Here is a 23419-nt window from a genome sequence, read left to right as displayed (position 1 = left end):
GTTCAGCATCTTAGCTGTGGAGGGCAGTGTCACTGGCCCTCATATGTGGGATCCGAACCGGGGCCCTCTGGCATCCCAAGCCAGTTCTTAACCGTCACACCACTCGGCCGGCCCTTCAGTAATCTTTTTTTTAATTTTTTTTTTATGTTTACTTTATTTGAATCAAGATGCAGACCAGGTCTACAAATTGGACTTGTTTGATAACTTAATCTACAGTGGTTCTCTTCTCTTTATAACATTGATCTAAGAAACAGAACTCTGGATTTGTTGCTTCCTTGTGTTATTTAACTTGTTCCTTCTCATATTTCCTGTAGATTGGAGTTAAGTTTACTGTGCAATGTATCATGTTGCATCAGATTAGGAGGTATGTTTGGTTGTCCCATTTTTAAGTGATGCTAAGATTGTAAATTCTTTATCAACTGTTCATCTTGTCATTGTTAATGATTTCATCCATTGATGATCACTGCCAAATCAGTTTAAGGGCTGCAAACTAGTGACTTTTTTCCTCTCATGTTTTACTCTACACCAAAGCTGGAATTCTGTACAGGTTTCCTTCATAAACTGGTCTTATTCAGTTATGAATAAAGGTTCATAAAGGGAAGGAAGGAAAAATGCCTAATTCTTTCTCTTTAATTACCAATTTGTAAAGAATTGGAGCTATAGCGTCTTCCAGTGATCAAGAATTGTAGGTAGTTTGTCTTATATATGTTTTTTAATCACTGTAAACTCAGTTTTTGTATTCAGCATATTTGAATCAGTTTGCAGTCATTCTTTCTGATGCTCAAATTGTCATTGGCCAAGGTGGGAGACCCTAATTGTTGCCTCCTGTTTTGACTACCTCATTGTCCTTACTAGCCCCATTTGCACAGGATGTCTGTATTTCCCACTTCAGGCCTGAGGTCAGCCATTTCTCTGTAGGAATCCTGGCTTCTTAGTTAGAAATAGTATTTTGACACTGGAGTGTTGTGGTTGCCCCAGATTGTTATCATTGGTGCTTTTTAAAAATAGGACTATACAGTCACTTCAGTTTGAAAATCTATGAACCTAGTCATTTTAAGTTTTAATTCAGTTAGCAGATATTTTCTGTTAAAGACAGTACATGTTACCACATATTGAAAATACTGTTAGGGCAAGAAAATTAGTAGAAATTATGTGTGGCCTATTGTGATTGTGCCCTCTTCATAAAACTCCTAAATTATGTGTTAGGTATATCAACATGCTAATAGTAGAAGTTGTGATTCCTTAGTCCACAGAAGTTTGGTTTAAATGTATTTTTCAGAGGCATTTAAAAAATCTCCTTGTTTTTTTGTTTGGCTTTAATTTGCCAATGGATACCTAAAGAAATAGCTTTACCCTGTAGATATGCTGGTATTTAGACTTTGGATACTGCCATCTATAATTTTTAACCTACTTCAGATACAATATCAATGTTCCAGAGTAGAGTGGTCAAGTTTAACAGTTGTGTAAAAACGATGAACAGTTGGTTGCAACTTTTATTTATAGAAGGGACCTTATAAACTGCTACTTCTTAGGTTGGGAATTTCAGAGCTTGGAAACAAACAATTATTTTGGTTGAGTTAATTTATGAGTAGTGTTTGAACATATAATTAATATTTTTAAACTTATTTTTGAAATCTTAGGTTTACAGAAACATTGCAAATATACAAAGAATTCCTATATAACCAATAACTAATGAAGTTTATCAAAACATCACATGCTTAATTTTTTAAAATAATTGAAACAGTTGAGAATGACATGGTTCTTCTTTTCCTTTCCCTTATTGTCTTTCTGGCTCATTATTCATAGGCAAATGCAGCTAATTTATGTGCATGTTAAGTATTTACTGCATATAATCTTTCAGCTGTTAATCAACCACATTTGACAATATTTGCTTCCAGCAGTTTTTTAGCCATATTCTAATGGATGGGCAGAGAGCTCTAAACAGCTGACACTGTTTATACTGTAATACTGTATTGCAAGGAATAGAAACAGATGAATAATAAGGAAAAAACGAGGAGGTTGTTTCTAGTATAGCATATATTGGGTACATGTATAAATAAGCATTGAGGCTGTTAAAAAGTTTAATTCTTGGGGCGGCCGAATGGCTCAGTTGGTTAGAGTGCGTGCTCTTTAACAAAAAGGTTGCCAGTTTGACTCCCGCATGGGAGGGTGGGCTGTGCCCCCCGCAACTAGATTGAAAACGGCGACTAGACTTGGAGCTGAGCTGCACTCTCCACAACTAAGATTGAAGGACAACAACTTGACTTAGAGCTGATGGTCCTGGGGAAAACATACTGTTCCCTAATAAAATTTAAAAAAAAAAAGTTTAATTCTTTATCTAATGTCATTATTTAGAATCATAAAAGTTTGTTAGAAAGATTTGTTTGCTCAGAAAAAACAAAGGTTGCTTTACATAGTGAAATAAGCTGCAGGTGAGAATTTTTTGAGGACAAATACTGTCATTTCTCATACTTTAAAATTCCCCCCATAGTTCCTAGCATTTTAAGTAGAAACGTTGAAAAATATATTTCACTTGACAGTGGATTAGTTCTGTCTCATTTTCTAACTCTGTGAAGTTGAATTTTAGGAGCAGAGATTTAAAGGAGTGGCACATAAATTTTGATACAGCTACCTAAATGGTTAACTCCACTGAACATTGTTTTTAAATCCTTTTTAGTACAAAATCAGTATCATTGTGTTTTAACTTGGAATGTAGCTATTAGGGTAAAAATGTAGTTTCTGTTAGAAATTGTAATAAACTGTCTCAGAATAGTCAACGCTCTAATGGAGTAGCGAAATGTTACTTATGCTAAACTTTGGAGATTGTGTAAATGTTCAGTTAATGAATTCCAGCTTAACTTTGTCTAATTTTATCTCGTTGTAGGCAGCCTGCTTCTGCAAAGTGGTACGATCGAAGGGACTATGTCTTCATTGAATTTTGTGTTGAAGACAGTAAAGATGTTAATGTAAATTTTGAAAAATCCAAACTTACATTCAGGTAAATTGCCATTTTACATCATTGGTTAAAAAGCTTATTTCAGACAACTGAATAACTTTGGCTTGCTTGTTTTGTGTTTTCGTTGAAGTTGCTTTACTAATCTTTGAAGAGACTCATTTTTTTTCTTTCTTTTTTTTTTTACACAGTTGTCTTGGAGGAAGTGATAATTTTAAACATTTAAATGAAATTGATCTTTTTCACTGTATTGATCCAAATGTGAGTAGTCTTGATACTTTAATCCTGCTTTTAAATCACAAGGATAAGGACATACTTCAAGTACTCTTTTTTAGCAGTGAGCACTAATTCTATTTTTCTTAACAGTTGACAGGGCTAGGGCTGGCCGAGTGGCTCAGTTGGTTAAGAGCTTCCTCAAGAGTGCGAGCACTGAGCAACAGCAGTTCGAGTCCCGGCCCAAGCTGAGCTGCTGCTGAACTGCCAACAGGTGGCAGGATGGCTTAGCTTAAAAAAAAAACAAAAACAAAAAAAACAGTTGACAGGACTAACTAGGTATAGTTACACTGTGGAATATTTTCCCCCTTCTACATACTGATTTTACCGTTACTGTTTGGACTCAGGGTGATACTCTCAAGGCTTGTCTTATCTAAGTATAGAATCTTTAAACTGTTCTATGATTGTATCGTATTTAGTTAATTTTTTAAAAGGTTTTATTCTATTCACCTTGTCCAGGGTAGAAAAAAATGGTCTTTTTTGCAGTTGGATAGCTTAAGAAATTTTCAGTAGTTAGGGGATGTTTCTTTCAGAGTTAGGGAAAGAAGTTAGAAAGGAGATGTGAGGAATGACAAGCTACTTTATGTCTTACAGTGATACTAAAGAGATAAATGGTGTGATAGTGCTTTTGTTTTTGTTTTTAGGATTCCAAGCATAAAAGAACGGATAGATCAATTTTATGTTGTTTACGAAAAGGAGAATCTGGCCAGTCATGGCCAAGGTTAACAAAAGAAAGGGCAAAGGTAGGTTTCTTTTTCATTCTCTTAAAGTTTAATATTTTTAAGTAACAAAAAAATACATTTGTTTGGTATGAGGAACATAGTGTTTTTGTTTCATGGCTAAATACTGTTACAATCATATGTTCTATGTTTTTCTCTACTTTGAGATTTATTAATTTTTAGTTTTAACTTAAAGCCAAGTGTGGTCAGAACAAGATCAGCCACTAGTTGATGTATAGAATCTTCTGCATTTGTGAGCCTTTGTAAATTACTCACATACCACACAGGAGCATATTTTGATGCCACTGAACAAAGTAAGTTAATCAGGTACCTTAGCATAGTTCCTACCAGTGAATTTTTGTTGTTGCTTTTAAAAAGTAGGTTTGTTTAATAACTGTGAAAGAAGCTTCATCACCACATTTGACTTCACTGTGATTTTTTTTTTTTTTAGTCTGTTCTTTTTTGTGTGCTAATTCCTAGTGGGTATGAACCCACAATTCAAAAAAATACAGTCTAAAAGTACATGCCAATGAGTGCAAGTTAACCTAATCATAGGATGGTGTTTGTATTGCTTTATAGCTTAATTGGCTTAGTGTGGACTTCAATAATTGGAAAGACTGGGAAGATGATTCAGATGAGGACATGTCCAATTTTGATCGTTTCTCTGAGGTAAGTTCTTTAAAATGCATTTTTCTGCCTTCTAGTATGTTTCTATGTAGTCAGTTGAATTTGGTTTTAAAGCATGTAGTGGTATTTAAGACATGCATTGCTTTACTTTGAAGGCCGTTTTGCAGTAAAACCAAATAAGATCTTAACAATGGTCATTTAATCCTGAACTTTAGCATTTTTTAATGGTTTTTAAAATTTTTATGTTAACCTTTGAAGTTTATGTATAAAGACCAAAAATAAACCATACAGTAAATCAGTGCAACACAGCTAGTTTTTATTCCAGCACTGGAACAGATTTTTTTAGAAGCATGAAATATAGTAATTGGATTGCATTTTGGAGCCATATAACATGAATATATTGTAATAAACCTTAACACAAAAGAATCATGGTGAGAGGAGGGTTGTCACTTTGAGGGGTAAAAAATAACTATTGCACTGTGCTATACACCTGAAACTAATTTAAAATAAAGTAAAAATAAAAGAACCATGGTGAGATGGACATAATGAGTGTTATATAAGGATATTTTACTTTGCCAAATCAAGGAACGGGTTTAAGTAAGCCTGTTGTTCCAAGATGTTTCCCAAATACATATCGCCATGGCCAAAAAAATCGTAGATGTCACTTTAGGTAGACTAGACCTTATCAAAAGTCCTGCAGTAAAGCTAATGAGACAAGAGAACATTAGCTTGTAAGTTGAAGATATGCCCATGAAATACATTTCTCATTGCAATTTGAAAAATTAATTGACTAGACTCTGTTTATATTTCTTTTTTGAAAACAGAGTTAAAAGGAGTATGTTTCCAGCTTCGTGTATCAACTGCTTATTTAACATCTCTCCCCACATGACTATGGTACCTTAATTTCAAAAGTAGAAAGGGAGGATATGGTGGTATTCATGTGATTCTCCTCAACTGTGCTATTTTTTACCTGTATCAATTGGTGCCACCATTTACCCAGTTTTGCAAGTCACAGCTTCTTAACAGTGTTCTTTTTCACTGCCTCTCTCTATCCAACATAACATTAATTACTATCTTTGTTGCTGTCCTTTTGTTTTACCTCCTACATAGCTTTTGAATATATTCAGTTCTATTTCTGTTACCATTATATCCTCAGCACTTAAATTGTGCTTGGCACGTTTTGACCATTTTCCCTCCTCAAAGAAACCTGACCAGGGTGTTTTACATGGCCTTCAGATGTAGGGAAACTTTACTACTCATATCATTCAAGACTAGATTGCCCAGAATTTTTATACCAAGAGATTTGACTAGGTGTCTAAAGTCCAGGTAAGGTAAGATTATATTTTTGAAGTCTTTGATATTTGTTTACAAAGTTATGCATGGTTGTATACATACTTTAAAATTCTGTGGGGCTGCTGGTTAGCTCAGTTGGTTAGAGCATAGTGTTCATAACACCAAGGTTGCTGGTTCGATCCCCGCATGGGCCGCTGAGCTGCACCCTCCACAACTAGATCGAAACAACTACTTGACTTGGAGCTGATGGGTCCTGGAAAAAAAACACAGTTACCCAATTTAAAAACAAAAACAACTTTAAAGTTTTAAAAATTTAAACATAGAAAAGTTTTAACTTGGGGACATAAAGTCCTTCCTCATCTGATAATAGTTTCATCTTTGCTGTTCGTACCTCCTTAAATAATACACTACTTGATGATTAGAAACAACTAAATATAGGAGATTGGTACTTCATGTAAGTGTGTTCCGTTGTTAGTCCCAGTTTATTGTAAATATACAAGGGTAAATATACAAGGGTATTTATGTATACGTGGTGGTTTTCCATAGTGTGTGCTTTTTCTTTCAAGAATTGTGTATTTTTTTAACTTAGTTAACCGCTGTTTAGTCTTTGCTTCAATGTTCAGGTCTTTTATACAAACTAATCCCAAAGGACTTTGTTTTAAATCATTTATTGGTTCTTTACAATAATTAAAACTAGAATGAAAATCCCATAATACACATGCCAGCTAGATTAGGATAAGGAACTGGACAACTACAAATGAACCCCATTCCCTTTTTTTAGCTATCAGTGGTAAGTGCTATTCAGGATTTGGGTGTTTAATTTCTACATCATACATAGATATCTTGCAGGCTGAATTTCAATAACTTCATTTTTTTTATATATAACTTAGTTGTAACTTCCCTACAAGTTTTCAGGATTTTATGTAATTACGTATGATTTACCTTTTCCAGAAAGGAAGCTACTTAATGTTTGGTTTTTTTTTATTGGTGGAAATCTATGGCAGATTTAAGGTTTATTCTGAAGCGTGCAACCTAATAATTAGGGCTTAACTTAACATCATTTTTAAAACTAATTTTTACACTTCAAATAGATGATGAACAACATGGGTGGTGATGAGGATGTAGATTTACCAGAAGTAGATGGAGCAGATGATGTAAGTCTATAAATTCTTTTCTGTTTACTTAAATAATAAGAAACAATGTATTTTACAACTTTGATATAGATTCAGGGTTTGCTTTTTTTTGCCACTTCTTGATGGCTTTTTTCTAAAAAATGGGAAAAGTAATTGTCTAAATGTGCTCATTTTTGAGGGATGGATACCTACTAGGGAACTGGTATCCTGTGGACCATTTTTAAAGGGATCAGATCTCAAACGAATCATGACATAGAGACATCATGTGCCTTACTCAATTTTAAGAGTTAGTTTAGGTATTATTTTGACAAAGAAAGTTAAATAGGTTTAACAGCAGGATTGGTCAGAGATAATAGTAAACGGATGGACACTGTGAATCTATAAGAGGACATACTGGACCACTCTTCTCAACGTGCCCTCCACCCCCCATCCCTGTTAAACATCTTTCAGAAAGTTGTTCAATACAGTTTGGGAAATACTTAGACAATTCAACAGCTATGATTAGAATTCATTGTCTTCTATCAGACCAATGGTCTAATCGAGCCATTTTTTCTCCTTTATTGAATGTCAAGAGAGAAGCGAAGCCATTTCATGCCAAGAGTCAGCCTGGCTGATAGGGGGATATTTGAAGGGCAGCACAGTTCCTGCCAAAGGTCCTGCCAAAGGCACACCTTCCTCAACAGTGCATATGTTCGTCCTAAGTAAACACATTGTAAAGTCAATTGATTAAATTCATAAGCTTGATACAACTGTATGTCTTTGCTACTTTAGTGAAAAGTACAGTGCGTCAGCTTTTTAAGTCAAATTGTTCAGTTAGTAGAGGAATATTTGATCAACTTGGTAACTTTTTTTTTCTCCTTCTGCAGGATTCACAAGACAGTGATGATGAAAGTAAGTGTGTTTGTAAAAAGAATGTATTACATAGTGATATTTCACATCAAAGATCAAATTCTCAAAATAAAAGTTAACTTCTTTACAATTCTTATAAGAAAAATGATTATTTCTTTATGGCCTCTAATAAATAGCCAAAGCAGAAATTTGAATGATTCAAGATTCACATTCATAAAGAGACAACCAATTCTCTAGGAAACTAATTCTGTTGCTAGCTGCTTTTTCTATAAGAATTTGAAGTTGACAGATTATTTCCTTGTATTTCATACTAATCTTTTAAAAATCCTTTCAGAAATGCCAGACCTGGAGTAAGGAATGTCGTCACCGAATTGTAAGAAAGAAAAATAACTTCTCTGCAAGATTTCAGAATTGAGAGAATTCCTGAATTGATAGCTCTAAAGGCAAATTCTGTATTTGCCTCCTTTAACCCATTTTTTCAACCTGTTTGTTTTCTTAAAGGCTTCACTAAGGGTTGATATGTACCATTGTATGGGGCAATTTTAAGTCAGCTAAGGCAATAACCTTATGCATGAACATTTCTCAGACTTCCATGACACTGTTGAGGTCATAGGCAATTGATACAGCAGTTGTGATAAATAAAAACATTTCACCTGAGTCTCCTTTACTTCATAACATAGATACTGACATAATAGGAAGCTCTTGGCTTATGAAAGGGAACTTAAGTTTTCGGTTTTAGAACATGGACTCAAACTGGCTGAAACAAATTGGTTGATACCTTAAACTGGTAACCTGTTGTTCCTCTGATATATTCTTCAGGATTGTTCCACTAAAGTTTTATTTTTTCAAAAAATTTACTTCACATTGTACATAAGTGATCACTTGTCAGTGTTCCAGATGTATCTTAGCTAAAACTAGTGAATGCCCTAACTTAGATGGTTTTTGAAGCCTGTACATTTGGTATTGTTTGACCCTTAAACTTTTACATCTCTTAGCATGGAGGACAAAGAAAGGCTGTACATTGTTGCTTGAGAGTCTGTACATTTAGACCAAATTTGTATTTGCACTGTCAGTATGGCAAATGAATGAAAAAAATGTTAATACACTATTGGGTTTTTTATTTTTTTGATTCAGCTTGTACCAGGCTGAGAACCTCAATTTATGTTCATGACAGTGGGAATTTTTTTTTAATGTCTACATTCTTTCTAATAAACTGTTGGAAGACTTCTTGGCTGTCCTTTTAAGTGTCTGGTTTACTGTAATTTCATGTATTACCATTTACTGGAATGGAGTTATTTTTACTTGAGGAAGAATTTGGACTATTTCTCTGAAAAAAGAGGCTTGCTGTAATGTCACAGGAAACCTTTTAAAAGTGGATCTGTAATAAGAAAATTGTAGATGCACTTTGCAGCAGTTGGAAAAGAAAGTGTTATGATTTGATTGAAATAAAACTAAATGTGTTGTCCTCCTCTAAATCTTTGAGCTTCTGCATTTTGGCAGTTTTTTATTCCCTTCAGCTTCTGAAGTGTATTTGTCATAGTGTAGAACAGCTTAGTATTTCAGCACTTTCTAATGTCAGACATTAAGGATCTGTGTTACAGGCAGCGTTAATTGCTAGGGATACAAAGATAAATTGTTCAGGTAATTGTGCTGAAGGATCTCACAGGCTAGGTGGGGGGGACAAACATTGGACAAAAGATGGAAAGTACAGTAATAGATATGCATAGGGTATTATGGGGATTTAGAAGGGAAAACCTTTTTTCCTTCCTGTTAGGTATATAACTTCAGAATGATACTCAAAACCATATTCTTGAAATGCTACAACTAGAAAATCTTCCTATTTTTCCAGGGCATAACATTTGATATTTAGCTCTGTTATGTTACAGAAGTAACTTGGCTTCTGGTCCTGTTAAAGGAATGCAATTTCCTCAAAAGCCCTAGATTTTTTTCTACATTGGTAGGTATGTTTGAACGTCTGTACTTTCAAAAAATTACTTTAAACTTGGCCTCCTTTCTTTGGAGCATGCCAGTGGTATCAGTATGACTGATAAGTACTATAGTTTTCAGCTTCATGTGAAAACTTTAAACTCAGAAACTTCTATTTTTAGTTTTTTTCTCTTGAAAAACTGTTTTGGGGGGCGGGTATCAAGCCATTTTATCGAGGGGTTTAGGGGAGGAAGGCCAACATCGTTGGCCAAGTTGGGATCTCCCCAGTTTTATAGTTGCTGAAAATTGAAAAAACTTTTTGTCAGTTCTGAAGTTCAAGTTTCATTAAGGATTCATTGGCTTATTGCCAGCTATTAGACTAGAGTATTAAGAAAGTATAGTTGATAGATTTCTGATTCCATCTGTCTTTTAAGATTCTTATAATTTAAAAAATACTTCGTGTTCAAACACTTGAATGGGACTTCATTAACCCTTATTGCTCAGTCAGGTATCAGGCCTTGTGCATGGCATCTAATCCCTCTAATTTGCGTGTTTCATGCCAAAATACAATTTCGACAGACCAAAACTTCCGAGAACTTTGTCCTTGTATCTCAAGTCTGAACTAATTACTGTTGCTTTAAAGAGTTACTTGAGAGGGGATTACAGGTGAGTTTTTAAGTTTGGGGGATAGCATCTATTCTCATGGTATCCATTTTGATATGTGGCGATTAAGGTGCTGTAATCAACTTCCTAAACTAAGTTACCTCCAAGGAAGAGAGTAAGGTGATTGATTAGTTTCTACAAGAGTATGAAGGTTTTATTTACCAATTTAGTTTTGGGCTAGTTTTCTGTTTAGCAGGAATTCTTTTGACAAGAAACTAAGTGATAACTTGCATGTTAACATCAAATAAAGCTGTTACCACCGGTGCACCCAGCATTATACCAATGAGCACATACCGGCTGGGAAGGAAAAGGAAGGCAGGTACCTTGTATACTCTAACCCTTAAATTATTTTGTCTTTGTATATGCTTTTCAGGCCTGTGGACTTAATTTAAACATTAACCACATGTGACTAATTGTTGGATGTCTGTTCCTTCTAAGAGTGAAGTATGTATATCACCACTAAATCTCCACCCCTTCGCATAGCACCTGACTGAAGATTAAGTCCTTGTTGAGTGACTACATTTCAGAAATACCATAGCGTGCATAATATTTTGTGAGTAGGTCTAGAGGCAAGGAAACAAGTGCAGTAATTCAAATGGCAAAAGGTAAAGTTAGGCACCGGCAGTGGAACCTGGAGAGTCCAGAGATAACGTAGGCAGTCAAAAAAGGTTTGATGAGGGGCCAGCCAAGTGGCGCATTGGTTAAGAGCTGGCTTGGGATGCCAGAGGGCCCCCGTTCAGATCCCACATATGAGGACCAGTGACACTGCCCTCTACAGCTAAGATGTTGAACAACAGCTCAACTTGGAGATGGGCTGCCATGGGTCACCTGCGACGGCATAGGCTGTAACCCCTGCTGCAGTGGGTTGCCATGGGCTACCATGTGTAGCCAGCAGCCAGCGACTGATCTGCCTCGGCTGGGAAGAGCGCAGTGATGGTGCCAACTTGGGCCAGTGAAACAGTGTCCTCCACAACTAGACGGAAGAACAAAACGACAGTAACTAGTCTGTTCCCCTTCCCCCCAATTCCCCCCCAAAAAAAAGTTTAACAAAAAAAGGTTTGGTGAGGGCCAGTGACTCTGCGCCACTACAGCTAAAATGGTGAACAACAAACAGCTCGACCTGGAGCTGGGCTGCCGTGAGCTACCCTGAGTGGCTGGCAGCCTGTGTGAGTGGCCAGCCAGTGGCTGGTGACTGATTGCCTAACCTGGGAAGAGTGCAGTGATGATACCAACATGGGCCAGTGAAGCGATGTCCTCCACAACTAGACTGAAGAACAAAAGGAGAGCAACTTGTCTGTTCCCCTTCCCTGATTCCCCAATGCTCTTCCCCTCTGCCAATTTTCCAGTAAAATCCTAAGAAGAAGAAAAAAGTGTGGTGAGGGCCGACCAAGTGGCTCAGTTGGTTAAGAGCACCAGCTCTGAGCAATAGTCACTGGTTCGATTCCCACATGGGACAGTGAGCTGTGCCTGAGCTGCCAACAGGTGGCAGGATGGCTCAGCTGGTGAGAGCACATGCTCCTAACAAGGTTTCTGGTTTGACTCCCGCATGGGATGGTGGGCTACGCCCACCCACAACTAAGATTGAACACAACACCTTGAAATGAGCGGCTGTGAGCTGCTGACGGGTGGCCGGATGGCGACTGGACTTGGAGCTGAGCTAGCTGTGCCCTCCACAACTGAGATTGAAGGACAACAACATGGTTGTTCCCCAATTCCCCTATAAAAAAATTTTTCCAAAAAAAAAAAAGTTTGGTGATAACTCATTTAAGATACTGCCATACCATCTTGGCTTTGCGCTTTAACAGTCTTTTTCTAAAGTGAAAAACAAGTCATGTCACTTGCTTATACATTGTCAGCCTGGATAATTTGTTTATGTGAAGAACCTACCTAGAACTCTAGCCTAAATTTCTTAGCCTCAAATCCAACGATCTTCACTTCCATACTTTACTTAGCAACCCAATGTCATGGCTGTATCTCATGATCCTGAGTTAGGAGTGAGAACTGGTAAGCTGCTTCCACTACAACTAACATGGGGAGCATACCTTTCCCTCAATCATTCTTTTCTCAGAACTAATTAGCCTCTTAGTTCCTTCCCTATGGCTCATCTTGAACCCAGTGGTTCTCAAACTATTAAAATCATGGGGCTCTGTGATAATGTGGATTCCTAGGTCCCAACTGTGAGAGAAGCTTTTTAGTAGGTGCATTTGGAGATCAGGAATTTGCTATTTAAATGATATTTGAGGTCAATGATTTCTGAAGTGTGGTCCCCAGACTTAGCAGCATCAGTTCCACCTATGAACTTCCTAGAAATATACATTCTGGGCCCCCAAACAGATCTACTCACTCAGAAACTTGAGAGGGTGGAGTCCACTCATCTGTCCTAAGCCCTGTAGGAGATTCTTATGCATGCCAAAATTTGACAACCACTGTTTTAGATCTAAAATACAGATTCTGAATCAGTTCATCCTGAGATATTCTGTCTAGTGTGACTTGGTGATGAAGGAAATTATCCATTGTCTGATAAAGCAGCTACCCGCCACATAGAGCTGTTGAGGATCTGAAATGTGGGTACTGCAACTGAGAAACTGAATTTTAATTTAATTTTACTAAATTTAAACAACTTCAGCTAGTGATTACCGTAGTGGGTAGTGCAGATTTAGATGATTCTGATGCAGGTGGCTCCTGGCTCACTCATTGGGGAAAAAACAAAACAAACAGTTATTAATCAAATTCTTACCTAATGATGGGAAATCAAAGCATGATACAAAATCTAGAAGCTACAAAGGAAAAGTTAACAAATCTGACCAAAAAAAATTACATAGGTCAAAAGATACCATTAGGTTTAAAAGATAAGTGACAGAAGAAAATATTTACATGTTTAACAGCATTTAAAGAGCACTTAATCACTGTGACAAGCCAATGGGGAAAAAATGGGCAAACGGTATGGACAGGAATTCACTGAAGAAATATAAATGACCAATAAACATGAAAGTATTCCATCTTAGAAATTAGGGAAATGCAAATTCATTCAATGAAGTAATTTCATTCATTTAATACTAGCCACATTAAAAAAAAAGTTTTGGCAAGGATTCTGGGGACCTATGGTAAATTAGCAAGATGGTTTTAGAAGACTATTTGGCCTAATCTCATTTAAATGAATTTTAAGCCAACATTTCATTTCTAGGAATCTATAAAAGAAGTACTAGATGGTGTACACAATGATGTGTACAGATCTCTTTTCATCCAATATTGCGTGTAAAAATCACTTGACACTATTCAAATGACCATTAAATAAGTTATTATACATTCTATGGCATAATGTGTAATCATGATCAATAAGCTTTAGTAAACGTGCTAATATAAAGTTCTCCAAAACATAAAAGTCAGTAAGTTTTTTTGTAAGGTGCTTCCACTGAGGTTTTTCTTTTCCTTTTTTAAAGTTTTTATGAGTTTTGAGCCCAAATTTATGACAGATTCCAGGGAGCAAGATCTCAGATGCTCCCCACTGAGGTTTTTAAAAAACAGGAATGTATGTTATGTGTATATGGAGTGGATAGAAAGTGAGTGGGATATATGCAAAATGTTTTTTAGTGGTTGTTTCTGGGAAGTGAATTTTGGGGGTCGTGGTGAAAGGGTTTATTCTAATTCCTTATACCTAGAATATATTGTGTAAAGAAAATGTAGTCTGATAAGAATATTGGATTGCTGAGGTAGAAATACCTCAGGGTAATAAAAGTTGGGAATGACTGTGGGGAATAGGATACTTAAGTGAAATGTGAATGTGAAACTGATTGGAATTGAAAAGATTAAAGAACTCTGTGGCTAGGTATTGAATGGATTATTTTCATGGAATTTGAAATCACCCAAGATGATTGTCAAGAAATGTAGAGACAAAGACATTCTACCAATTACCATAATACTTGAAGAATGTGGAGTCATAACCACTGTGGATGGCAGTAATTAAGGAGTTAGTGGAAAGTGCAATTTTCACCTTAAGATTAAAATTGATACGGTTTGGGCCGGCAGAGTGGCTCGTTTTAAGAGTTGGCTTGAGAGTGCAAGCTCTGAGCAGCAGGGCGCCCAGTTTGGATCCCACATGGGCCAGTGATGCTGCGCCCTCTACAGCTAAGATGGTGAACAACAGCTCAACCTGGAGCTGGGCTGCCATGAGTCACTGGCGACGGCGTAGGCTGCAGTGGGACTGCAGAGGGCTACTGTGAGCTACTGTGAGTGGGCAGCAAGAGCTGCTGTGAGCCGCTGTGAGCCGACGTGAGCGGCCATCCAATGGCCGGTGAGTGACTGCCTCAGCCAGGAAGAGCGCAATGATAATACCAACATGGGTCAGTGAAGCGACGTCCTCCACAACTAGACTGAAGAACAAAAGGACAGCAACTTATCTGTTCCCCTTCCCTGATTCCCCAATAAAATCTTTTTAAAAAAAAAGATTTAATAACTCAAATGTCCAAGAAAAAGATAAAATTACTTGATCATCTAAGCAGACAAAGAAATGTGTAATACATTTCAGTTACCTGGAACTTTATGTGAAAATCTTTACTTTGATACCTGGATTAAGTGAAGTCAGTTTAAACTTGTTTGATGGTTAATAAAATTTTGGCCAAGATCAAAATTGGTGATACAAAACCAAAGGATCTTACCGCTAAATCAATAGTAAAAGTACTAGCTAACAAAAACAGTGCTGGGCCGGCCGAGTGGCGCGATGGTTAAGAACTCGCTTGGGATGCCAGAGGGCCCCGGTTCGGATCCCACATATGAGGGCCAGTGACACTGCCCTCCACAGCTAAGATGCTGAACAACAGCTCAACCTGGAGCTGGGCTGCCGTGAGTCGCCGGCGACGGCGTGGGCTGCAGTCCCTGTGGCGGTGGGTTGCCATGGGCTGCCGTGTGTGGCCAGCAGCCGCAGTGAGCGGCCGTCCAGAAGCCGGCGACTGATCTGCCTCGCCCGGGAAGAGCGCAATGATGGTGCCAACTTGGGCCAGTGAAGCAACGTCCTCCACAACTAGATTGAAGAACAAAAACGACAGCAACTTGTCTGTTCCCCTTCCCCCAATTCCCCAGCACTGTTCCCATCCCCCCAATTCCCTAATAAAAATCTTTAAAAAAAACCAAAACAGTGCTAACTATGTACTAGGCATTTTTCTAAATGTTTCTTTCATATATCAATCTACTTAATTCTCAAAACAACCTTATGAGATTACCCCCATTTTATTATTTATTTTATAGATGATGAAAGTGATGTACAGAGATTTTAAATAACTTGCCCAATGACATCTAGTAAGTGGCAAAAGAAAAAAAAAAAGATTTCAACCCAGTCTGGCTCCTATGGAAACTTGATCTCTAATAGTTGAGAGAAGCAAGTGAAATATATAGATCCTATTAACTGGGATGCTGCCCAGCATAATGGAAAAAGCACAGATTGTAAATTAAAAAAAAATGTATATCTGACGCTAACCAATGCAGCCCATTAAAATTACCTTTGACCTGCTTCACCATGGAATGAATTCCTCGTTGCCAAACTAAACCGATTCTTTTCAGTCCTTATTTTACATGTTTATGTGATACTATTGATCACTTTCTCTTTAACATTCTTTCCTTGATTCTTTTTCTTTCTTTTTTCCCCTTGATTCTTAACAGCAAGTTCTTTGGTCCCCTTATTCTTCTGCTGCTTCCTTTGCTGGTTCATTGTTCTTTGCTCCATACATGTTGCTGTTTTCCTGGGTTCTTTTCCTCTTACCAGGCAAGAATACAGGCACTTCAAATTTAACATTCTCTTCTCTTCCTGTTTTCTCCTTTAAATCCTTGGATAGCTCTACACTCCCCATTCAGGAGACTTTCATGATCATGCAGAAAAATGAGAACTAATGTGGGCTGGTGGGAGAAAGTCTGGGGAGGTGGCTCCATAACTACTCCAAATAGATGTTTGCTCTAACGTCTATTTGGATTAAGGGTCTCCCCGATCTTGCCCACAAATAGCTTTGAATAAAGTGAACACTACAGAAAAAGATGCCCTGTTTATTCTATGATTTTCCATACTCGAACATTTTCACACACCTACCTCTCTGCCCAGCCTCCACTCCCATCCAAAGCCCTGAGACCTGGCTCTTGTGTCTCTATTCTCATCTCTTTACCCTCTCCTTTTTTTCCATCCCCACCTGCATTTCCACAAAAGGTAAATGCTGTCTCATGCAAAACGTGTGCTTGGAATATCGTTCCTATTTAGCCTAGGAATTTCTACTTCCGTTTCACAACAGGTCTGTCAGCCTCCTCCACTTTGAGGTAATTTCCCTACATCTCTAGACGACTCAAATTTATCTCCTCCTTAGTGCATCCACTTTATACTAACCAGGACCCATTACACCTTATTGCATTGTTTGCTCATCTGTTTGTTTGTTTGTTTGTTTAAAAGAAGGTCCTAAGTCTTATTTATCTTTGTCTCAATGCCTAGTACACATCTGTTAAATGACTGGTCACATTAGTTTCTCTCATTGTACAGCTTTAAGTAATACAGATTCGGTCTGGATTCCTGACTTGCAGAGCCGTCTGGAAGCTTTCAATCTCACAACTGCAAAAGAAAAACCGTGTTTTTCTCTAGAGAAGGCTTCGGACTTCGCCAAGGTCACCGTCAGTGGTGCTTCATGACGCTACCACTTCCTAACCCCCGCCCCTGAGACTGTCACCCAGCTCAAGGTCCTATCTGAGAAGAACAGCCCAAGGACAGCCAGACAGCCCACGAGTTTCCCAACAGGAACTCAGCCCCTTTTCCTAAACGTAGTTCCGCCAAGTACTGTCTCTAACTGACATCCCTGTTGTCCAATTATGTTCCGAGGCTCTGAGGGTTGCACCTAGCCTGACAACGTCCAATAAGAAAAAGGAATTCGGATTAGCACCATTTTGACCAATGGTTGAGAAGATAAGAGATTGTTAACCTATAGGAGCAGCGCTGAGAATGATGAGCAGAAAGATGATCCAATGGACGTGCCTACTGCAGAGTAGCTCTCGCCCCATCTGCCCGGGAGTTGGCGGCAGCTAGTGCTGCTGCGTTCAGTCTCCACCCGTGCACCGCCATGTTGGCTCTTGTGGGTCGTGTGGCCGCAGCCTCGGCCTCCGGGGCCTTGCGGGGACTCAGCCCTTCAGCACCGCTACCCCAAGCTCAGCTCTTACTGCGGGCCGCCCCGGCAGCGCTCCAGCCTGGTAAGTGCTTTTTTCTAGGAGCCGGGTTCGTTTCTGCAGCTCTATGACCTTGAGCTGGGGGCCGATTGTCGCCCCGGCCTAAGGTATCTTTGGTGCTAGAAGGACACCAGGGCTAGCGCCCTGCCCTCTAACTGCTGCAGAACGAGAATGGTTCACCCACGGAAGGTTTCCTCAATTTAATTATGTCTCATTTTGGAAAAGGGGGCGCAGTGTGACAGAAACGTGCGGGCAGGTGCAGTGACCTTCCCATCGAAGGGGGTCACCGAGCTCTCGAATAATGGGGTTTTGTGCATGGGAATGGGGAGATTGTGCAGGCGCTTTCTCCGTTCCTGCACGGCTCTCACTCTGGACACGCCTTCCCTACAAGCGGAAGGAGGCCGGGTCTGGGCTGAATTCACCAGTCCTTGTGGGTTAAGTCGGCGCTTCCGATGACCTTTAACTGCCCTGACCCCCAACTCCTTTATCGTTTTTGTCTGTTAGCCAGAGAGTATGCCGCACAAACATCTCCTTCGCCAAAGGCAGGCACCGCCACTGGGCGCATCGTGGCAGTCATCGGTGCAGTGGTGGATGTCCAGTTCGATGAAGGCCTACCACCCATCCTAAATGCCCTGGAAGTGCAAGGCAGGGAGACCAGGCTGGTTTTGGAGGTGGCCCAGCATTTGGGTAAGTAGAATTTGTTAGGAATAGTAAAGAGCTTGTGTGGCCTAAATAACCGCAAACCAGGCTGTCTTCCTTCTGTGATGATTTTATCAAAATGACTTTCGTTCTTCTGAGTTTGCTGAAGCTACAGTTAGGTACTGAGAAGGAATCTTGGTTGACTTAAGTGTTTCATGCCCTCTACACTTCATTAAATATCACGAAGTCAACTTGGCTTTATGTGTCACTGAAATTCCTTTATGTGACAGGTGAGAGCACAGTAAGGACCATTGCCATGGATGGTACAGAAGGCTTGGTTAGAGGCCAGAAAGTCTTGGATTCTGGTGCACCAATCAAAATTCCTGTTGGTCCTGAGACCTTGGGCAGAATTATGAATGTCATTGGAGAACCTATTGATGAGAGAGGCCCCATCAAAACCAAACAGTAAGTGCTCCTCTTGCTGCATCTAGACACAAAGGAACTGCTTCTTCTTGCAGTGTTATACATTAAGGTGACACCTTTTAGTATAGCGGAATTTTCTGGCAGAGCATACTTAAAATGCTGATATATTCAATTATTAAAACCACACAATGCAGTTTCTTCTGAAGAAAATTAAGGATGCAGGAATTCTGGTTGTGAAAGATGCGCTACTTAGGACCCAAGTTGATTATTTAAGTGAGTTTTAATTCCAATGGCTTATGTTGTGGGGTTTCCAGAACTTGCAGGTCTTGTATTTCCTATTGGTATGTGAAGACATTACCGTATTTCCCCATGTATATGATGCACCCTTTTCTGAAAAGTTTGGGGTCTAAAAACTGGGTGCATCTTACACAGTGGTTGTAGATTTTTTTACTTGCATTTGACAGTGATGAGGAGTTATAGTAATTTTATGATGAATAAAACTTGTGTTCAGTAACTTTATGTAATACTTTTTTTTTTTTTTTCCAAATTTTGGGCCCCAAAAGTGAGGTGCGTCTTATACATGGGAGCGTCTTATACATGGGGAAATACGGTAGGTTAGGACTCAGTAAAAGGAAAATCTTTGTGCCAGTTAAAAGGGAATGGGATTATCGCTTCCCAAGATAATCAAATCCCCTTTGTTGTAGAACATTTGGCTAGATGCCAGATGCCAACTTGTCTAGAATGTTATATAAGAGGAGATGAAACTATGAATAAAGAGCTAGACTTGAGTATTGAAAGGAACCTTTTAACAAAATGAGTAGACACTGATCTCTTCTGCCTTTGCAGATTTGCTCCTATTCATGCTGAGGCTCCTGAGTTCATGGAGATGAGTGTTGAGCAAGAAATTCTGGTTACTGGTATCAAAGTTGTGGATCTTCTGGCTCCCTATGCCAAGGGTGGCAAAATTGGTATGTTAGTAGTGGGTACATATTTTCCAAACCTAATGTGGGAACTAAAAATCCTACCATGTTATGAGTGGGTACTGAGATCTATCCCTTGCTGATGAGTAGCTTCTGACTTTCGTTCTTCTGAGTTTGCTGAAGCCAGATGCCATTCCTGAAAAGGGAAAAGAAGGAAAGAAACTTTTTTTTTTAAGTTTGCTTATTTGGGAACACAGAGCTCTTAACTATTTTTTGTTTTCCTCAACCTCCCCCCCCACCCCACCCCAGGACTCTTTGGTGGTGCTGGAGTCGGCAAGACTGTACTGATCATGGAGTTAATCAACAATGTCGCCAAAGCCCATGGTGGTTACTCTGTGTTTGCTGGTGTTGGTGAGAGAACCCGTGAGGGCAATGATTTATACCATGAAATGATCGAGTCTGGTGTTATCAACTTAAAAGATGCTACCTCCAAGGTGAGCACTAAACTGATTGATGTCCACATAGTAGGTATGCCAGGAAATTGTTGCAGCTGACTGCATTGCTAGCTGAAACCATGGGTTTTTTTTTGTTTTAGTGTCCCATGACCTACAAAGGAAATTCCTGTCAGCCTTTCCCCCCAGTTTCTAATACACTAATACACATTTTCTTTCCTCTTTGACATTAGATTACATTTCCAGACTTGGTAGATAGTCACATCATTTGAAGCTAATTTTGGGGAGAGTTGGAGGTGGTTCATATGTCTCAGATAACCCCATTTTGTGCTTTTTCACTTAGAGTTTATTTCCTTCCCACTACCTTAGTAATTTACAGAATTTTACCTCAGTAATACAAAAAATTATCTTTTGTGTTGTTTTGAACTAGATCTCAAAAGGGAAATGAAATTTGCACACAAAAACGTTAACACCTTCTGAGAAGGAGGGTTTTATTCATAAGTTTGCTGATTTGGGGACCTTTGGTATATGGCCTCCATACTCCTCTGCCAGGTTTACTCATTGTGCGTGATTACTGCAGGTAGCACTGGTGTACGGCCAAATGAATGAACCACCTGGTGCTCGTGCCCGGGTAGCTCTGACTGGACTGACTGTGGCTGAATACTTCAGAGACCAAGAAGGTCAGGATGTTCTGCTGTTTATCGATAACATCTTTCGCTTCACTCAGGCTGGCTCAGAGGTAAGAAAGCTTTAGAGGACCTGGTTCATTTGACCAGATGAGGCTAAAACACATAAGACCTTTTGTACATACTTTTTTTTTTCTTTTTAGGTGTCTGCTTTATTGGGCAGAATCCCTTCTGCTGTGGGCTATCAGCCTACCCTGGCCACTGACATGGGTACCATGCAGGAAAGAATCACCACCACCAAGAAGGGATCCATCACCTCTGTACAGGTAAGAACAACTAAATGGATGAAGGTCTAATTTGTATAAAGGCATGTACAGAGAGGTATAAAACCTAGTTACTTACATCTCAAAAGGCTTTTAACTGGGTTCATGAGCTCCCTGAAATAATGGGTAAAATTTTGTGTGTGCATGTTAAAGACCCTAATAGGTTAAACATTCATCTAAAGTAATTGAAGGTGTACATGTAAATGTAGATCACAGACTACTAGTTTCCAGCCTGAGGGGGAGTCTGGAGCTAAATGGAAATTGAGCGTTAAATATGTATTGCCCTAATCTGCAAATTTTTGAATGTTTATTGATGGTATATAGTAAAATTATCTAAAAATGTGTTTAAATTTTATAGCAACTTTCATGATTCATAATCCTAGTGAACTATTGTAGTACAAGGTTTTTTGTTTTTAACTTTAAAAGTGGGTATCACTGCAATAGAGTTAAAAGGTTTCTACATTTTACATTGTTTTTACATTTTACAATGTTATTCTACATTGACATTGAAAATTCTTTCATCACAGCGTGGAGGAACCAAATCTATAAACTCACTCAGCAGCTATTAGGGCTAGTAAGAAGGTACTTTTGAGGTGGACTTTGAATGCTAAGATGTAGTGAGATAATGAGGAGAGGTCAGAAAGGGGGGTGGGTTAAGAAGCATTACTTGGCTTCCTCTTGCACCTCATAATTTCTTGACTCACTTTAGGCTATCTATGTGCCTGCTGATGACTTGACTGACCCTGCCCCTGCCACTACCTTTGCCCATTTGGATGCTACCACTGTGTTGTCCCGTGCTATTGCTGAACTGGGCATCTATCCAGCTGTGGATCCTCTAGACTCCACCTCTCGCATCATGGATCCCAACATTGTTGGCAATGAGCATTATGATGTTGCCCGTGGGGTACAAAAGATCCTACAGGTGAGTATTATTGCAGGTGAGATTGGTGTCCATAAAACCCTACAGAGGGAATTTGGGGACTATATTAGGACCAGATCTTTCCTGATTTGTGTGATTTGCTTTAGAGCAAGGAAAGATGAGACCAGCAGTTTCTAGTGCATATTAATGAGGTCTCTTGGGTTTCCAGGTACTTGGGTTTTTGGAATTCAGTTTTATTTAACCGCACCAGACTAGGAGTAGGGAGAAGAAACTGATCTTAACTGAGGGCCTTGTGACCACCTGAGTAATTAACTTTAACTCCACTAACTTGTTTCACTTATAAAGTGAGGTAAGGTGCTAAAAGGCTTTCTACAAAGTTTGGTGTGAATGTAAGGTAGGTGATATTAACCCTTAGGTTTTTGTCCAAATTAAAGGAATGAATATTTACTCGGGGCTCTCTTATTTTCTTATAGGACTACAAATCTCTCCAGGACATCATTGCCATCCTAGGTATGGATGAACTTTCTGAAGAAGACAAGTTGACTGTGTCCCGTGCACGGAAGATACAGCGTTTCTTGTCTCAGCCATTCCAGGTTGCTGAGGTCTTCACGGGTCATATGGGAAAGCTGGTACCCCTAAAGGAGACCATCAAAGGATTCCAGCAGATTTTGGCAGGTGAGATTTCAAGTATAAAGCTGAACATAAAATGGCAAAGAAGCTGAAATCTCTTGAATGCTTGCTGTGCTATGTTCCCATTCTAGCAGCCATCAAGCAATATATAATTAATTGTGCCTAATTACATAATGGTTTAAATAAAAAATAAGCTATTTCCCATCAGTTTTCTTTGGAAATACTCTATTCTGAGAGTGACATGCATTACTTGATTCTTGTCAGCCAATGCTTCACCCCTTTCAGTGCTAGCTACTCTTCTAAGTGAATTACAAGATCCTTGTAAGGAAGGCATTATTATCTTGTTTTACAAATTAGGGGACTTGAAGCATAGAAAAGTTTAAAATAACCATTCCCAATATCACACAGCCAAAGCAAAGTAGAGAGCAAGAAATTGGACCCAGGTTATATGGCTCTGGGCCATTTGTTCTTAATCCATATTGTACCGTGTCTTATCAACTGGATTTGTGAGGGAAATTTGTTAAAAGATTTCTTAGATGACGTGGATTCATCACATTCTGACTGATAGCCTCAAGTGGTAAGGTATGTACACACTGTAGAAAGTTGATAGCTCTCCACTTCTCAACCAGTTGGGTTTTTTCCCCCCGTATAGGTGAATATGACCATCTCCCAGAACAGGCCTTCTATATGGTGGGACCCATTGAAGAAGCTGTGGCAAAAGCTGATAAGCTGGCTGAAGAGCATTCATGAGGGGATCCCAGCACTCATCCTCCAAGCTGTTCCTCTCCTTGTCCCTAATCCAAAAATCTGTTTTCTCTGTAGGCCATATGAGAGCCTTGATTGAAGACATTCTGTTCTGTCTGAAGAGTATTTAAGGTTTCCAATAAAATGTACATCCCTCAGAA

The 23419-nt window shown here is 38.9% G+C and overlaps 2 protein-coding genes across 3 annotated transcripts in view; both read left to right on the top strand.

Moving 5' to 3' along the window:
- The window catches only part of PTGES3 (prostaglandin E synthase 3), a 22004-nt gene extending 12682 nt beyond the window's left edge, over positions 1–9322 (top strand). The window contains exons 2-8 of one of the 2 annotated variants that reach the window (XM_019669146.1): positions 2885–2998; positions 3145–3214; positions 3871–3969; positions 4525–4614; positions 6957–7019; positions 7865–7889; positions 8182–9322. In XM_019669146.1, coding sequence (XP_019524691.1) covers positions 2885–2998; positions 3145–3214; positions 3871–3969; positions 4525–4614; positions 6957–7019; positions 7865–7889; positions 8182–8201 — 481 coding nt within the window. In that variant the 3' untranslated portion in view covers positions 8202–9322. The remainder of the gene's footprint in view (positions 1–2884; positions 2999–3144; positions 3215–3870; positions 3970–4524; positions 4615–6956; positions 7020–7864; positions 7890–8181) is intronic. The other variant, XM_019669145.1, reaches the window with a different exon arrangement.
- Positions 9323–17418: 8096 nt separating this feature from the next.
- On the top strand, positions 17419–23419 carry ATP5F1B (ATP synthase F1 subunit beta). The gene is made up of 10 exons (XM_019669023.1): positions 17419–17645; positions 18126–18308; positions 18551–18725; positions 19530–19651; positions 19913–20097; positions 20636–20794; positions 20885–21007; positions 21714–21926; positions 22358–22559; positions 23167–23419. Exons 1-10 carry the CDS (start codon positions 17519–17521, stop codon positions 23262–23264), a joined length of 1587 nt encoding a protein of 528 aa, XP_019524568.1. The 5' UTR covers positions 17419–17518; the 3' UTR covers positions 23265–23419.

The sequence above is a fragment of the Hipposideros armiger genome, unplaced genomic scaffold (genome assembly GCF_001890085.2).
Source record: "Hipposideros armiger isolate ML-2016 unplaced genomic scaffold, ASM189008v1 scaffold_548, whole genome shotgun sequence".
NCBI lineage: Eukaryota > Metazoa > Chordata > Mammalia > Chiroptera > Hipposideridae > Hipposideros > Hipposideros armiger.
This window is presented reverse-complemented; position numbering and strand designations above follow the sequence as displayed.

What these genes read in the sequence shown, in the direction of transcription:
- ATP5F1B (XM_019669023.1), top strand. Translation starts at nt 17,519, where the DNA reads ATGTTGGCTCTTGTGGGTCGTGTGGCCGCAGCCTCGGCCTCCGGGGCC. An exon ending in CCCGGCAGCGCTCCAGCCTG is followed by an intron (nt 17,646 to 18,125) that starts GTAAGTGCTTTT and finishes TTTGTCTGTTAG; the next exon opens with CCAGAGAGTATGCCGCACAA. An exon ending in TAAAAGATGCTACCTCCAAG is followed by an intron (nt 20,098 to 20,635) that starts GTGAGCACTAAA and finishes TGATTACTGCAG; the next exon opens with GTAGCACTGGTGTACGGCCA.